We start from the raw sequence: 17,584 nt of genomic DNA, 5'->3' as shown, positions 1-17,584 counted from the left end.
GGGGCAGAGTGCTCGGCGGCCTCTCCAATCTGCAGCCCTCGAGCTTTCTGTGGGTTCGTGTGACGCTCAAAGCAGGAAGTTCTGGAAGTGTTGTGTGGGTTTGGGTTGAAGGCGGGTTCGAGGACTGCTCTAGATTCAGATTGAGTTATTTTCAGGCTGTTGGGGGGGAGGTGCAGTGGAAGGTGTGAAGATACCCCTGACGTACGTGTGCGCTTCAACGCGGCCATTCTGCGCGCCCATTCTGCGCGTGTGTTCGGCTCCTGTGGGCTGGAGCTTGTCCACAATGCGCTCGCCGGGTGGCTGGGGGGTGTGACCCACTTTGCTAAACAGGCTGCGTGTTGTGTCGTGACTGCAAAGGGTGTTGCTATGGCAGCAGTGTTTCCAATGGCATGCGAGTGCTTCTTGGGACCTGCGCTTAGTCCTCAGATTCCCTGTGAACCTGCAAGCTGTCCGTGGGTCGTGACCCAATGCCAGCCTGGGCAGCTGGAGGGGCGAGACTGGAGCTTATTCCCGGTGGGTCCATGCTGGTGTAGTTTGTGGGTTTGCTGGTCCAGTACAAGTCACGCCTCCCAAACTCCCACTCATATAGGGTGGCATGTGCTGGTCTGGCCATGCCTGTAGTCATGTGACCATGCAGGTCACGTTTAAGCGCTCAGACTGATCTTCAGAATGTTGTAGGTGCCAATCCCAGAACTGATGCCGAAAGATGCACTTCACTAAAACGATAAATATATACATAGCTGTGTACGGTGGAAGAGTAGCTGGCCAGAGATCTCCAACAGCGAGATATTTTTATGTAATTTATTACATAAGAGTGACTTCCTGCCAATTACTGGTCGATCTCTGCGACACGTCTTTGAAGCGTTTCTGTCCATCTGCTTCTGTCACCATCTCTGCGGGGGGGTCAAACCTCAAAGAATCATCTGCGGGCCCCCTGGGGGGTGGGGTGGTGGGCAGCATGAAGGCTAAAAGACAAACCCCATTCCACCCGACTGCATGTACCCCGATGCAGACTCACCAGAGCACTGTTAACAAAAACGGCCACTTTAAGTCCCCCTGCCGTGACCCAACCTCCTGCTGACAGTACTGAAGGGAGCTGGTCCAGTATTACAGATTGACTCTGTCTGCCCAGAGCTTAGACACCTCGGAGAGAAAGGATGTCCGTTTAGCGTTCAGTGGTGGCTTAACGCGCAGTGTTGCTGAACACGTTGACACTGCAGTGGCGTTGGTCTAGTGTGCAGAAAATGGAACCGAACATCTGACCCAAAGCAGCTGTATCCCACTAAGGCCAGGTGTGTGTGTGTGTGTGTGTGTGTGTGTGTGTGTGTGTGTGTGTGTGTGTGTGTGCGTGTACACGCCTGTGTTCTGCCTCCAGTTTATTCCCAGCTCCTGGCACGCGGTCAGTCCGCCCCCTAGCCAGCTCCTCCCCTCAGCTGGGCTGTTCTATCTTTCTCGTATCTTTTTTGGGGGGGGGGGGGGATGTTCGTTTAGGCTCCACCTCTCTAGCCCGACACGCTGTGTGGAGTAGAGCTGACTCTGCACACCGGCAGTCAGCGTCATGGTGAGTGTAGCCTGACGTCTGTGACAGGGGGGGTTACTGTGCCGCTCACCATCTCACTTCACGGTGTGTGGCACGGGGGGGAGTGGAGGGTTGCAGGTTGAGAGTGTAGGAAATGCAGATCCAGTCGGGCCTCGGAGGTAAATTTTCATTTTCAGATTAAGAAAGCTATGGGAGATGGGAGCTGGGGGGGAGGGGCAGGACAAGCAGTGTGGTGTGGGATTTTCAAAAGTGCCACCGTGCATTGTGGGTAGGGGCCATGGAAATCGGGTGCCGTGGTTGCATGTGTTTAGTGCCAGTCTGGAGCTCTATGCCACACTGAGGCGTGTGTGTGTGTGTGTGTGTGTGTGCGCGCGCGGGCGGGCCTGATGTTTATGTGAGGATGAGGGACAGGCAGGAAGTGTCATTATCTGTTATCCAGTAGCCGCTGCCGGAATGCTGCAGACCCAGGGCTCGGTTCTGTACTGGGAGACCCGCTCATATCCGCCTCTCTGGTCAGGGTGCCGCCTCTGTCTCCAGAACCTCCCAGGGACCCAGAACCATCCGCCTCCTGACAGGCGTCCTGTGTGACTGACAGTGAGTCTGCAGGATCCCCCATCCCCCAAAACATAAATATTTATCAAAAGGTAGGGTTGGGCAGCTTTGGTATTTTAATTGGTATTTTAATGGCTCTGGAGCATCAGGGGTCTTGGGGGGGGGGGGGCATCCTTCCACACACACACCCCCCCCTCCACTCTCATGGAGCATGGTGGGGTTTCTCAGCTTAAATCTTTGTTGTTGGTGCTGGTTGGCAGGGAAGCGCAGTGATGTACCGCGGCGAGGTGGAAACGCAGTGATGTACCGCGGCGAGGTGGAAGCGCAGTGATGTACCGCGGCGAGGTGGAAGCGCAGTGATGTACCGCGGCGAGGTGGAAGCGCAGTGATGTTCCACGCCGAGGTGGAAGCGCAGTGATGTACCGCGGCGAGGTGGAAGCGTGAGCCAGGAGCTGCCCACTTTTAGTGGCCTCATACTCATTAGCTGATGAGTTTTTAATTTTAAATGCGATTCATTTAAATTGAATTGCATGTCACCTGAGACTTATGTATAGTTTTGTATAAATTTGCCAGGAATTAGGCAAAGCTTGATGTATTAGAAATTTTCACCGAGTGGTTTTAATTAAACCTAATTGCAGTGATGGAAATTTCTGGAAGGTCACGTGCTTTTGCTAAGTCCTGCTTTTTCTGTGGGGTACTGCGCCTGCATCAGCGCACCTCGCGTTGTTGGAGGGGGGGGTGAGGGGAATGTCCCGCAGCTTTCTCCCCCAGCACCGAGCTCTCGCAGCCTTGTACGTCACCGTGACGGCTGGTAGGCTGTTCTCCATGCCACGGTAGCTCTGCCCCTGAGGTGGGTCCACCTCGCACTGAGCACAGCACCCCATGCCGTTACCTGCGTGTTTTCACGCTGAGGATGGTGTCTTCGAAGGCTTTGCCTTCGCCTCAGTCACACGGTCTCCGCTGTGGGTGTGTGTGAGTTTCTGGCATCGCTGCTCAGGAACTGCGATAAGAATCAAGCCCGGTCGCTATTGGTAGGGAAGCGGTGTGGCCCATTCGGACCAGATGGATTGCAGACTCGCCGCCCTGACCGATGACATGGCGAGATATCGGTCGGGGGGCTGTGCTGCGCCAGCAGGCCTCCGCCTCTTCTCTGCAGTCACCATCTCTTCGGGTTTAGGGCCCCCCCGTCTGCGGGCTGTCCGTCTGCCGATGACCAGATCATATGGCAGCCAGATGCTCGCTGTAGAGACAGGCTGCTGGCTGAAACCTGCACTTCATCGTTGAGGGGGGGCCACATTTCCAGGGCCCCAGTGGCTGTTTATCATTGGGGCCCCCGAGCGCAGGCTAACTGGGCTGCCGCGCTCTAGGAGGGAGGTGAGCCCAGACGTTTGCGTCGCGGCGTGTGTGTGCACCTGCCTCACGTCAGCGCTGTCCTTGACAGAAGCGCAGGTCCTGGAACACCATTTGAAATTTGACCCCCCCCCCTTTTTTTATAATGCCCTTGAGGAGAGGGTCTGTGGGTGGGGGGCAATGACAGCTCCCAGAATGCCTGACCTTCAGCAGTGTATAATAAGGTTGATGTCTCGCCCCCCCATCACCCGGGCCAGTTAATTAGGCCTTTGCTTAGATCGCATCATTATCGCCTTCAAAGCAGGGGGGGGCCTCGGTGTCCATTTGCTCAGTTTTCTGTGATTATCCCGTCAGCCAGGTAGCTGGTGGTTCCGTGTCGTCTTTGATCCACGGGCCGGTTCCGAGACCAGCTGCAGGTGCCTGCTGCGAGCCGTGGGCTTTGGGCCCCCCCATGGCTTTCTGCAGAAGGGCACAAGGGCTCTTTGTTGCATAGTTGATGACAAACCTGCCAAGAGGATCAAAGCCTGGTTATTCAGTGATGGGGGGGGGGAGGAGGAGGGGAGGGGGCTTTTAGTTGTGTTCTGAAAAGTGCAAAGAGGCGGCTTTGCTGTGTATTTTATTTTAGGTTTTCCTTGTTTAGCTAATGGGCCGTTTCGAATTACCTCAGTCCTCGATGTGCTGCTACATAAATAGGACTGAAAAAAAACAGCTGTTAAAATAACATTTTAAATAACGCTTCATATAGTGCATGACTGTAACCGCAGTATTATATAGCATTTCAGTTTCATGTTTTGTATTGGTCTTTGTTGTGCGGGTTGATTTTCATCAGCAGAGGGAAGTAAAAATGGTGCTGTTTTGTGATTGGCTCCCAACTCGTCCTGTGACTGTTTAAGGCAAATGGTACCAGTCCGGCAGAAGCTCACCTGATGGAACAAAAATGTTTTGCTCATGTCTGTGGATGCTTCCAGATTCTACAGGCTACAGATTGTTCCATGGTGTGCACTGGTCCGAGAGTGATCTTGTACCGCAGTAAATGGTCAGTGAGCCTCACAGTAATCCTTCACTTTGTGTTATGTCTCTCGTTCTGGATGTAATTCATCTCCTGTTGTGAACTCGGGACTCTTTCTGGGAGTGGTCAGCCTGGCTGACAGGATCTGCACTCGGCCAGACCTGGCGAGTCGATTGTTTGCGATACTTTTAGCCCTGGTCCAGACGGCCACCTTTCCCTAGGAAATCGTAACAAGGTCCATTAACGGGCCACAGTCAAGCCTGAGCGGAAAGCAGGAGGGAGGCAGCTCTGTTTGGGGGCGGCAGAAGCAGAGGAGTACTGTGGCAGATTGCCCTGAGGGCTGTAGGGTCCCCCATGTCACACAGGCCTCTGGAATAGTCTCTGTCACTGTGCCGTGAGCTTTGCTAGCGACATAGACATGACATAGAGCCAGTGGGTTCAAGATGAACATCTGTGTCTTGAATGTCACTAACTTGTCATCTGTGGTGTCCCCTGTCACCATAGCCACCCCACGCACATGTTTGGGAGGCTTCCTCAGACTGATGCTGGCTGTTCCCTGTTAGAGCAGCAGAGGGCGCCACCCCCACTCTGCAGTTATTTCGGCTATTGGTTAACGCGGGTCTGCCCCAGCTAGGCTGTATGCAGTGAGCTCCTGGCGGTGCTCAATCAGCAGCCGATTCTCCCGCGTGGTCCATGGAAGTGGCGCAGTAATGGATCCTCTGCTTTGTGTCTGTGTCACCAGAAGACATTTCTGCTGTAAACAAGGAAGGGACTTATTGCTGAAGTGCCTGTTGTGAAAGTAAAATGAGGGAAAGGTGTGTGTGTGTGTGTGTGTGTGTGTGTGTGTGTGTGTGTGTGCACACATGTTGGCTCTGTTCGTCCTGCTAGATCTCCCCCCCCCCCCCCCCCATGCACCCTGCTAAAAACGGCCCTCCTTACTGGGAGCTCTGGTCTCTATGATTTTGGGTCCGATCTTCCGAATTTTCCATTATCAGGGAAACCGATCCAGGCTCACTGCGATTTCCCCCCCCCCCCCCCCCCCCGGCCGCCGGCACTGCAGTGTAAACAGAGATAAGCGAGGCATTTTAACGATGCCTGGGAATGCAACACCGGCAGTCCTGCCCAACGGCTGCGTCACTGGTGTCCGGTGTGCACCTTGGAACCACAGGGGGGCGCTGTTTTCACCCGGAGCGGGAGAACAGCATCCAGATCTCCTGCGCTGGCAGAACATAAATGTTCTTGTATGAGCTTGGCGAGGTAGACTGTAAAACACCGGGTCGAGCTGCCTGCGGGTCATTCCACAGCCCCGTCGTGTGGAGAGAGAATAATATGTAATATTTAATAATGTTTAGGATCACAAGTGATTAATTAATTTATTTATTTTTTTGTTCTTTTTTTTGTGAACGCCTGGCTGATCACATGTGGGTGGGGGGGGGGGGCAGTGATGTAAGCGTGCATCTGCTGTGCCGCCCCCTGGATGTGTGTCCCCTTTGTGAGGCACAGACGCTCTGGGGGGGGTCACTGGCGCTCTGCGGTGTTTGTACCACTCGCACCGTGGCACCGGCCGCCCGCATCTCAACCAGCGTCTCTTCGTGCCCTAAGCTGGCACTTGCTGGTTTTTTTGATGCCTTTTGATTGGGGGGGGCAGGGATGAGTAGGGTTTTATTGCAGAATTGCGGCTTTACAGAGACCTTCATAATTACTGTTTTTGTAGTTCTGTAATTACCACAGTGGACATTATAATTGTAATAAACACAGCAGGCCTCCCCAGTGCTAATAATGCTGCCCCCCCCCCCCCTCTCCTGGTTCGATCTGGAGTGCGATCGCTGCCTGTGGTTCCTGTCCAGTACTGGGGCGTTTTGGAGACAGATGTAGCCCCAGCAGCCTTGGTGGGTGGGGCTTAGGAATCGCTCTGCGCTGCTGCCCCCTACCCAACGTGATGCCTGGTGCTAATTGGGTGGGGGTGCGGCTATGCAAATGTGACCCCACCCACAAGCTGGATCGCTGACGGGGTGAGAGTAGCAGACCGGCCTGTTTGTTTGCTGGTGCCTACTTACTTCCTACCTTATTTACTTACCCGCCGTTTGCTCTGAGTGGAGAGGATGGCAGCGAGCCCCGAGGTGACCAGTGACGCTGAGGTACGTACGCGTGTCTCCCCGCTCCGGCCGGCCGTGTTTCTCAGTGCCAGGGGGTGTCGGGCCTGTGTGTCCCATTCTCCGCTTGCCAGCTCTGTGCCCGCCAGCCTGGGTGATGCCCACATCGCTGCTCCGGTTCTCTGACCCGTTTCTCACAAAGGCCGTCGTGCGGTGGGGGGGCTACCTGCCAGATCTAGTCCCTGGTTACCCCAGTCCTGCGCCTCGTTTGGGTTGGTGGGCGGTGCCTAAAAATTGCTCCCGGAATGTGGGCTTGCGGGTGGGGACCTGGCCATTTGATTTGCCAGTTTTGTCATGTGATCTTGCTCTGCCCCACCCCCTCTGGGCAAAGTGTCTGGCGTCGGCCTGTGGAGCACATGGGGGTCCAGCACTGGGGGGGCTCTTGCCCCTGAGGGCACAGAGCTGTATCAGCCAGTGACCCCCCCCCCTCCCCCCAGTCTCTGTGTAAATCTGATGTATAGACCCATCGATCTGCAAGTGTCTGTTTTTGTACAAAGTGGCAGAAGCACATTTTGGGTCAGTGCAGCGAGGCGTTACGATGAGAGTTCGACTGTCCTGGATTCGTAATCTCAGTCGGGGGGGATGTGCATGTCTGTGTGTTATGTGCATAATATATTGTGGGGACATTTGGTTGTTAGACCTCAGTTTTATAAAAATCTGTGGCTGCAATCAAAAAACCTAAAAATGCCAAAAGACTTGGTTACTTATGATTAAGGTTAGGGCTGGGTAGGGGTTACGATTGTCGTTGGGATTAGAGTTTCTCTTGGAGATGAATGGACAGTCCCCACAAAGGTGTGTGTGTGTGTGTGTGTGTGTGTTGGGAGCGTGCTCAGATCAATGTGACATTGCCGTAGGCTGGCCGATCACCCCCCTTTTCATGCACCCCACCCCCCCACGCGGTTTGTAAGGTCACGGCACGCCCTGGTTGCTCAGTGAAAGCTGCTCTCACACGGCCCTCTGTCCCCCCCCGCCTGCTTTAAACGCGCAGCACGTTAGCAGGGGCTTGTTGCTGTCTCATGGCTGGCTGTCTGCTCCAAGGGGGGGCGACGGGGTTTAGCTTGGCAGCCGCTCATACACAGTCTGGGATGTGAGCCTCCTACCCCAATGGGCCCCCTCACCCCAGGCCGCTGGATCCAAGGCGCTCCGTGTCGGGAATGCCAAGCGACAGCAAGTCCGGCCTGGGTGATGTCACTAACCCCCCCACCCCCCCCGCACCTCTCCCTGAGAGACTGTATTTGTGTCAAATGACCCCCCGCAGTCCTGCTCCTTTACGGGCTGACCTCACCGCTGCTGTGTTGAATGTTGGCCTTCATCTGCATTAACTGGACGGTCCGGACAAGCGGACAGCTTAGCTTAGCATTAGCATTTAGCACTTAGCACAGGCCATTCTGTGTGGCACTTGACCCGCCGATCGGTGCCCTGGGGGCTGTTGGCCGCTCGATGGGGCTGAAGGATTTGATGTGGACGGGGGGGGAGGGAGGGCTGGCTGGTGGTGTATAAAGGTGCAGACTCGCAAGCCCTCTGCAGTCGGGCGAGAAGAGCTGGATCGGCAAGTGAGCCGGGCTGCGTTCCCTTGGAGGTATGAGACCGCTGCGGGGGGGGATCTCAGGCTGCGAGGTCACTAAACGTAAGCGGGTGGGGGAGGGGCATGTGCTTTACCTGGGCACCGGGAGCGCTGTCTGGTGGGATTCCTGCGGGCCCCGTGCAGATGGAGAGCGTGACCTCATTAGCGCCGGCCGCATGGGGGGCATTTCCCAGCGTGTCGGGGCAGCGGGAGGCGCGTCGGCGTGCCGTTGGCGTCGGGCGATGTGCTTTCGGCACGGCAAGCACCCTGCCCCTTGGGGCTCAGCACGGTGATGGTCCGGGACCTTGGATGGTGTTTCTGTGACCGGTCGCGTTTTGGATACCTCAGGTGAAGAGGTCACCCTGTGTGAAAGGCTCTGCCGTGAACCCGGGGTGAGGGGCGCATGGCACCGGACGCCGGGCCTCCCTAGAGCGACACGCAGAGGGTCACCGAGCCAGCATCACACCGGCTGCCTTCTCCCTGGGCATCAGTCAGATCAGTGTTTCTCACCCCGGTCCTCAGGGATCCGCAGACGGTCCACGTTTTGCTCCCTCCCAGCTCTTGATTAGCTTTTGAGAAACACGGAATTAGACCAGATGCCTGCTGTCGCCCTAACCAGGTCACTTGGGATGTAGCATGTTTGGGTCACCTACCTGTTTGCTTTCTTACTGGATCTGACAGGACAGGTTCTGCTGGTCCAAGTGAGTCAAACCGCAGTCTTGTATGGCGGTGGTTCGACTGTGTCCAGAGTTCCTCAACACAAGTAGCTCAGTGTCTCCCTCCTCTGGTCATTATTCTGAAAGACAGCCGCCTTGTACTCGTTTTCCCACCCAGCGTTCAGTCGCTGGTCTTCCATTTAATAATTTCATACTTCTCTCTCCCCCCTTTGTGACCCCCCCGTCTGTGCTCATGTGCACACCCACTACCCCCCCCCCACCCCCTCCTGCATACACGCACCCCCCCCCCCTCGCAAAACACACGCTTCCCTCCTGCCTATTCCCTCCCGCTGGCTCCGCCCATGTGATGCCCCATCCCCCCCCACGCCCCTCCCCTTCTGGAGATGGCGGAGTGCGGTGTAACCCCGGTGGCCATGGAGGACAGTGACCGTGAGGCTGGGTACCATTCCGATGACCAGCGTCTTAGCCCGGAGTCACCCGGAAATGGCCAAGACCCCAGAGCCACACAGGTATCCCCATACCCCCACCCTAGCAAATGGATCCCTGCTAACAGCCAATGGTCAGTGACTGTGGGTGGAGCCTCTTAGGGGGCATCTCTGGAGGACCCAAAACCCACACACATGTATAATATAATGGTGGTTGGCATGGCACTTACATGCAGAGTGTGATTCCAGGGGTACCGTAGACAGGCTTTAAAGATGGAGGAGGGATTGCTCAGCACCCAGGTGAGTGGGAAATCCCGCGTAAAACACTCACCCTTCACACTTTCACTGCTGATGTCAGAGGTGTGCAGTCACGTATGCCCTCGGCGCCCGGGGGACCGAGGTCACTCCACCAGCCAGCTGGCAGACATCCCGAACGGTCACATGGTCTAGCACGTGGCCCCCGGATGCAGCACGGACCGGTTGGGGGTGGGAGGGGTCGATGCACCAGCCTGGAGAAACTCATGACGCTAATGTCAGGAACAGGGAGACTAGCTGCACTTCCTGTTGTGTGCTGGGCGGGGGAGGGGGGTGGCTCCATCACATTAGCACAGGGTTTGATTTTAACACCCCCACCCCCCCTTATGGCTAATAAGCTCACTCTTCGATATTTCCACCCCGACGTCACCCCTGGGCTCAGCTCTCTAATGGCCACTGACTGACTTTCTCTCTCTTCACCCTGAAACACTGACGCACATTCTGTGAGCCATTTTAACCTATTTTGGAGGAACAAAATATTTTCTCTCTGCCTTTCCTCCCTTCTGCCTCTTTCCTTTTCTCCTCCTGTCTACATTAACCCTCTCCATCCTGCTGCCTCCACTCACCCTGCACCATCCTGCCAGCCACCCAGCATGTCCAAGGAAGATTCGGGGGACTCAGAGCTGGAGCGCATCATGGGAGACCTCCAGTCCAGCAGGGGGCACCCTGTTCCCAGCCGTGAACCCCCAGGAGACAGGGAGGCAAAGGCCCTGGACAAGTCAGCCCTTTTGAGGCCCCCCGTGGCAAGCAAAGCACATGGGGAGCCCAACACAGAGCAGGAGAGAAGGTCCAGGTTTCATCCAGCCTCTGCAGACTTTAAGCAACCTTCTCCTGTCAGTCCCTCAAGGCCCAAGAGCCCCTGGGGGCGCCATGACCCCTACGACTCGGCAGAGGTAACACAGAGGGCACTCTGGCACAGGACACCCCCTCAGTCCAGCTGTCTGGGGCTCTACAATCTGTCCACTAGACCCCAGACCCTGTTCCAGCTCACGGTCGGGTGCATAAGTACTGTCATGATCCAGAGCATTGCACACACACTACATCCAAGCATTATGTATGACTGCAGTCTGCTGCTGGAACCTGAAAGGCTAACGGTTAAGGAAATTAACCTATACCCCGAAGGCTGTACCCCTATACCCCGAAGCTGATCTCTGTTTGGGCTCTGCTGTTGTACCCTGAAGTCCAGTACTTCCTGTATTGCAGAGCCGCAAAGACAGTGAGGTGCTTTGGGTCAAAGTGTCCATGAAGCATCTGGATTTTACACTTCCTTCTGGTGGAGAAATTCCTGCGGTGTCTCCGTTCCCATCAGCTTTATCAGCATTGTCTCTGGTGTTGTTGAGACGTGCTACTTTGAGCAGGACCTCCCAGGCACCGTGTGTCCAGTCGTATCTTTAGATGAGCATGGGACCATAAGGTTTTCAGAAGCACGTGAATGGCTGTGTGTGCTGAGGTTAGGGGCCCCGGGCACTTGGAGGTGGCACTAATTAGGTCGCTCTGTCCTTGAGTTCAGGGGCGCCAGCCTCTCTGTGCCTAATTGATGCCCGCTTTAACGGGGGGGGGGGCCTGGAGCGGCTGCCTTTGAACTCTGATGGTGAGCCCAACGACAGGAACGCAGGCTCTGTTTGAGGTCTGCTCTTTGCTTCTAATCATGGATAATTAGAGATGGGGCACATTTGGAGAGCAGTTTCCTGCTGTGAGGGCGCCATCTGTTTGCGATTTTGTGTACTACAATAAGGTTTTGAAATGGCTCAGAATAGCAGCGGAGAAACTGATGGTCAACCCAAAAAAAGATCAAGGCTTTGGTTCGGTTCAGTGATGGTCAAGGAGTTTTAACACGTCGGTGTTTTGAGTGCAGCGCTCCCGATGGCGAGCCGGCGGCGAGCCCCCTTAGTGTATGTGCCCTTTCTTTTACTTGCGAATTATGTTGTCGTATCATATTTTGTCCTCCTTGTCACCTCCGTGTTTGACCAGTGATGTCCAGAGCTCAAGCATGCTGCTCTCTCCCTCCCTGACAGGATCAAGATAAGGAGTATGTTGGCTTCGCCACGCTTCCTAACCAGGTACACAGGAAGTCCGTGAAGAAGGGCTTCGACTTCACCCTCATGGTGGCAGGTGAGTGACTTGGACAGCGGGGCGGATGACGTGACCGGATGGAGCGCCCCCACCTGGCTGAAAGCTCTAAGGGCTCTGAGTGTGCTTCCAGGCGAGTCCGGCTTGGGAAAATCCACCCTCGTCAACAGCCTGTTCCTCACGGACCTCTACAAGGACCGGAAGCTGCTCAGCGCCGAAGGTACCGTGTTCGACATCACGGGAGCTTTGGGAAACACAAGCGCTGGCCAGTAAATCTTGTAGAAAGTGTTTGTTCTTTCCAGTGTTGGGATGAAAATGTGGCTTATATTTAAATTTTGACTGAAAGCAGGGATGTGGATGAACTTGTTAATTAAATATACCAGCGCTAGCCTCTTGAGCCTATGAGAGACACAGACAGGAAAGGCGATGAAAGGGGACTTGGTATTGGCTCTCGCCATGAAAGGATGACGGTGATTGGCTCTGGTGTGAAGGGGGTGGTGATTGGCTGCCTTCACATACAGAGCGCATCACTCAGACGGTGGAGATCACCAAGCATACGGTGGACATCGAGGAGAAGGGGGTCAAATTGAAGCTCACCATCGTGGACACACCTGGATTCGGGGATGCCGTCAACAACACTGAGTGGTACGTACTTAGAGAAAAAAAAACAGAGAGGGGGTGGGGCTTGGGACCAGCCTGAACCAATGCGCGACGGAGCTGGCCTGCCGACCTGAAGCTGGGAGGGGCCTCAGGCGCAGGTACCTCACCTGACTGACCTTCTGTTGTTCCCCACACAGCTGGAAGTCCGTGGCAGACTACATTGACCAGCAGTTCGAACAGTACTTCAGAGACGAGAGCGGCCTGAACCGCAAGAACATCCAGGACAATCGCGTGCACTGCTGCCTGTACTTCATCTCGCCCTTCGGCCATGGGTACAAAGACCGCTGCCTCCCATTTGGGGAACTTCTCATCGGCTTGGGGACGCAAGGGCCTCCCATTCTGAGGCGAAAAAGGTTGCATGTGTGCATAAGCGGCCAGTATGGTCACATGACGTGTCCCTGTTGGGACTGCGAAATGTTTTCTTGTAGTGTGCCGCAGTGGTGAACTTTGTCACCAGTTTGTCAGAGAAAATGCTGATTGCTCACTTCTCACTGCAGACATCAAAGAGATGCTTCATGCATAAAGCTATTGTATTGTATGCTCAGGTTTTATGCCACAGAAAAGCCATATAAGCTGTAGAACAGTGCCACCTGCTGGTCAACTTTTGGAACTAAATATTAAGAACATGTAACTCCAGTGGCAGGATATATTATTAGGTTAGTCTTAGTTGTGGCTCTGCGGTAGCTCTTTGTTTTCGGTCAGTGTATGGGCCCCAGAGGTAGGATTGACCCAGCTGTGTGTCCTGGTCCCCAGCTTGCGCCCCCTGGATGTGGAGTTCATGAAGGCTCTTCATGAGAAGGTCAACATCGTGCCAGTGTTGGCCAAGGCGGACACACTCACCCCATCTGAGGTGGCAAAAAAGAAGCTGAAGGTAAATCTCACGTTTCTCGCCCGGGGGGGGGCACAGTCCCTCAACCTTTACAATTAACAGCCCTCTGCTTCGAAGTCAGAGGTACAGTAGCTTTTCTATTTACTGACACATATTTCTGCTGATGCCTGACCCACCCCGTACCCCATACTCATCTCGGACTTGGATGGGGGGGGGGGTCCTGGCGCCTGACCCACCCTGTACCCCATACTCATCTCGGACTTGGATGGGGGGGGGGGTCCTGGCGCCTGACCCACCCCGTACCCCATACTCATTTTGGACTTGCAGATTCGGGAGGAGATTGACCAGTATGGGATCAAGATATACCAGTTCCCTGACTGTGACTCCGACGAGGACGAGGAATTTAAACAGCAGGATCAGGAGCTAAAGGTGAGGTGTCACATTTTGGTGGAGTTGCAATTGCTGATACCGTATTCAGAGCCCGTTCTCATGCTCTCTACTCTGATCTGATGCTCTGGGACTGTGGGGTGTGGGGGGGCTGGGTGTTGGAGGTGGGACTGGAATCTGTGGACTGGGAGGGTGAGGGTGGGGCCTGCAGTTCCTGAGAGGCCATGTTTGACACTTTCTGCAAACATTTCCCTGGCTGAATTAGTCACATTCCTAATTAATCATGAGCACCTTTGTAATGCAACAGCATTTCCTGAACGATCTGTACTGTGCTTTTAATGTGTAATTTAAAAACACCGTTAAGGGCAAAGCATTAATTAATTAAGGGAGATGAGAGAAGCCAGCAGTGCAGTGGAGTGTAACCCCGCCCCCCCTCACCACCCCCACAGGACAGCATCCCCTTCGCCGTCATCGGCAGCAACACCGTGGTGGAGGCTAAGGGTCGCCGGGTCAGGGGTCGGCTGTACCCTTGGGGCATCGTGGAAGGTACGCTGGCTCACACTCCGGAACATTCTGTGCAGTAAAGCAGCAGGTGACGGTGACTCGTGACCTGGAAGTATGCAGTAGTACAAATGGAGCAAAGGGTTTAATTCTGCTAAGTAAACAAACAGCAGGTGGCGTAGTGGTTGAAGGCATCGGCAGATAATCTGAAAGCTTGGCCTGCAATAGCGGCCTTAGGGCAGAACGCATAAGCCGGTTCAGCCTGGTCAAAAAACAAGGAAATACCAGCTGAATGAATACATTACAACAGGAGGTTTCAAGTAAGTCGGCTGTGGATCTGTACATGAGTAAGTGTGCAGTAACCCCTTCACGCTCACGCGTTTGACAATAGCGGTTTTGGTTATTCGTGAGCCAGCCATAGAAAATTAAATGGAAGTTTTTGGTGCTTGATCGTAGAAACTGGCAGTCTACACGTAAGTCAAAAACTACTGAAAATGATTTAGAGCAGATAAAATCATATAACATAATTTGTTAGTGTAAGTAGGTACTATATCATTAATATTAAAAGTCTTCGCTTGGGGACGCCGTGCATCTTTGCCTCGGCAGCCGCTCTCACTCCGACGTCAGCTGTCTCTGTAATCGTAGGATCTTGCATTTCCCGCAGTAACTTTTAAACTTTTCAGTGCCAGTAATTTTGCATTTTTAATAATGAGTCCAAAACAGAGGTGCTCCCATTCAGAGACAGTTTCTATGGTTTATATAAAAAGTATTTCGACATGCAAAGTGTACAGTTCTATACTGTTCATTCAGAAATTGGTAATAAATAGATTTTATGTTACCGTTCAGGCTAGCAGACTGTTATGTGTTGAGGTTAGGGTGTATTATTCGTGAATTGTCACTTTAGCGGGGATCAGGTTAACCCCGCGCTGCCTGTGGTCCCGGCAGTGGAGAATGCTGCGCACTGCGACTTTGTGAAACTGCGGAACATGCTGGTACGGACGCACATGCAGGACCTGAAGGATGTGACCCGGGAGACCCATTACGAGAACTACCGGGCCCACTGCATCCAGAGCATGACCCGCATGGTGGTGAAGGAGCGCAACCGCAAGTATGGGCCCATCTGTTCACACACACACACACACACACACACACACACACAGGTTCGGGTTCTGCGGTATTTTAAGAAGTGACAGGTTGTTTGTAAGTCACATGACCCCCGTGACCCCACAGCAAACTGACTCGGGAGAGCGGCACGGACTTCCCCATCCCCATGGTGTCCAACATGACAGACAGCGAGACGGAGAAGCTCATCCGCGAGAAAGACGAGGAGGTACGGCCCCCGGGGTCAGAGCAGCCCCGCGACCCACTGCCAGGCTCAGAACTGCACCTCCACTTGGAGCCATGTGCTGAAAAGGGCCCGACACCCAGCCCCGACCCGGGGGGGTCCTGAATGCACCCCTTCCCCAGCTGAGCGTAGTCCCTGTTTAGTAGCACCCTCCTGAAGCCCGGCACACCGGCACATGTCTGTGCCCAATGCTGCGCCCTGCTGGCCACTGAGGGCACTGCAAGTGGCAGGGGAGTCAAGCCAGTGGTGCAGGGTGGATGACCTTGCTTGTGTTGGGAATGTGAGGAAACAGGCTGGTGTGTTGGAGTTACTGTCACATGTTCAACAAAATAGGTGCCATATATTTGTTTATTATTTATTTATTGTTTTATTTATTATACTTATTTATTCTGGAAGCTTCCTTATGAAGTGTGTACCCTTTTCCCTCATTAAAACCAGTTTCACCAGCCGTGTGTGTAACTGACAGACTGTGTGCCAAGACTACACACCTTTAACAGGCCACGCACACGCACAGTGAGGACACGCCTCACTCTTATTGTCACACCCCACCCCTCTGCAGTGTCACGGCCGTGTTATGGTGACACTGTAACTTGTCTGTGTCACAGGGCCGAGATCCCACACATCTGTGGGTATAACACTAACCCTGGTTAATACTCTATACCCACTAACCAAGTTAACCTCTGTCTAAGTACTTTGGGCAGGTTAATGTTCCTAGTTAACCTCAGTCATATAACAAACCTGTGTAATGCTGGAATTTCTGGCTAAGAACAGCAGTTCGGATATTTCGGAAATCGCTGCGCTATCTGGACCATAATTCATTAAATAGCTGCAGTTTTCAGTGCAGTGAGTTTGTGCTTTTTAAAAACTAAAAATCATCTGTTGCTTAGTTTTCCCAGTTTGTTTGGTCGTGGAGATGAGCGGGTCTATCCCCTCGTTACCTGTCAAGATTCATAAAGTCACCCATTTTAAAAATGGTAGGGCTAAGACAAACTGCTGTTCAAAAATCTGCCACTAGAGGGCATTCCTGAGCGAGACACTGGAAGGTCCAAGATTGGTGCAGCCTGTGCGCATTTGTGGTTGCACCACAGCCTATGGTTGTAAATGTGGGCTGAATGCGAGGGGGCGAGTCTGATATCATCTCTATCTTCCAGCTGCGGCGAATGCAGGAGATGCTGCAGAAGATCCAGGAGCAGATGCACACACAGAAAGAGGCCTACTGACCCCCACCCTGGGGGACTGCTCTCAGGATCTGTTATCCTTCACAAAAAGTTGCCCCTGCTTGCCCCTGATGGCCCTATCCAGCCCCCCCTCGTGTCTCCACCTTCCGCTCTCTCCCTTTCTGAAGCCTTCATCTGTAGGGAGGAAGACGGCAGCGACAGCGGCTCCTGGGCCATGGGGCTCCCTCTGCTGGGAGAAGCTGAGGATGGTCCTGAAGGGTGGAGATTCCGCGGCGTCCCCGGCCCGGACACTGACACAGGGATGGGCTTCCCCAAAATGCATTTAAACCTCATACTGAAAAATCACTGTTAGAGGAGCAAATAAAAAGAATATCTGTCATTCCAGTACCTGCATTAATAATTTCACAGAGGACTGCTAAGTGTTATCTGCTTAATTTATACCTGTGACACTCATTTTAGGCTCTTTCAGACTGGGTAGCTTCTCATGATCTATGATTTGTTTTTCTCTTCTCTTCCCCCTGTTCATTCCCTACATATTTCTGCCCCTTTGCACCGCCCCCCCCTCCCTATCCATGCCTGCATGCTTGTATCCATGCACTCTCCATGCCCTGCCCTCATCCATGTTCAACACAGCTCACCTGTTCCCTGCTGATGCAGAACCCCTGTTATGACATAGGTTAAAAAAATTGGTGTGGGAAGTTGTGTGTATATGTTCTGCTATATTGGCATTTGTTTGCTTTGTTCCAGCTGCGTAATAGTGCAGGTAACCGCTTCTCCTGTGTAGTATGTTTGCATTCATCAAGCGTTTAACCCCTCAAGCAATAATTTGATATTCATGGATCTTTTTTTTTATTTTTTTTTTATCAGGTTCTTATCTTTAATTTTTTTATTGTTTTTGTTTGTATTGATTTTAGGGGACATGGGAGCACTTTAACTGAGCCTCGGGAAAGAACAATAAAGGGGCCCTTAAAGTGTGATAGGTGCCTTGTCGAGTGCCTGTCTTTAAAGCTTCTGTAACCCGCAAGACCT

The 17,584-nt window shown here is 53.5% G+C and overlaps 1 protein-coding gene across 5 annotated transcripts; it reads left to right on the top strand.

Annotated features, from left to right (window-relative positions):
• The first annotated feature begins 1,508 nt into the window (after window positions 1-1,508).
• On the top strand, window positions 1,509-16,734 carry septin4b (septin 4b). Of its 5 annotated transcripts, XM_072700984.1 has the most exons (13): window positions 6,406-6,589; window positions 9,229-9,354; window positions 10,170-10,478; window positions 11,601-11,697; window positions 11,789-11,875; window positions 12,177-12,300; window positions 12,453-12,587; window positions 13,069-13,186; window positions 13,472-13,573; window positions 13,981-14,077; window positions 14,978-15,140; window positions 15,263-15,362; window positions 16,529-16,734. In XM_072700984.1, exons 1-13 carry the CDS (start codon window positions 6,554-6,556, stop codon window positions 16,595-16,597), a joined length of 1,563 nt encoding a protein of 520 aa, XP_072557085.1. In that variant the 5' UTR covers window positions 6,406-6,553; the 3' UTR covers window positions 16,598-16,734. The 5 variants fall into 5 exon arrangements, with proteins under 5 accessions (XP_072557087.1, XP_072557085.1, XP_072557086.1 ...); XM_072700985.1 differs by lacking the exon at window positions 10,170-10,478 and having other exon boundaries at window positions 6,433-6,589; XM_072700986.1 differs by lacking the exons at window positions 6,406-6,589; window positions 9,229-9,354; window positions 10,170-10,478 and adding an exon at window positions 1,509-1,561.
• The last annotated feature ends 850 nt before the right edge of the window (window positions 16,735-17,584 follow it).

This window comes from Paramormyrops kingsleyae, chromosome 17, assembly GCF_048594095.1.
Source record: "Paramormyrops kingsleyae isolate MSU_618 chromosome 17, PKINGS_0.4, whole genome shotgun sequence".
NCBI lineage: Eukaryota > Metazoa > Chordata > Actinopteri > Osteoglossiformes > Mormyridae > Paramormyrops > Paramormyrops kingsleyae.
Note: the sequence above shows the minus strand (reverse complement) of the source record. Positions and strands in the feature narration are given on the sequence as shown.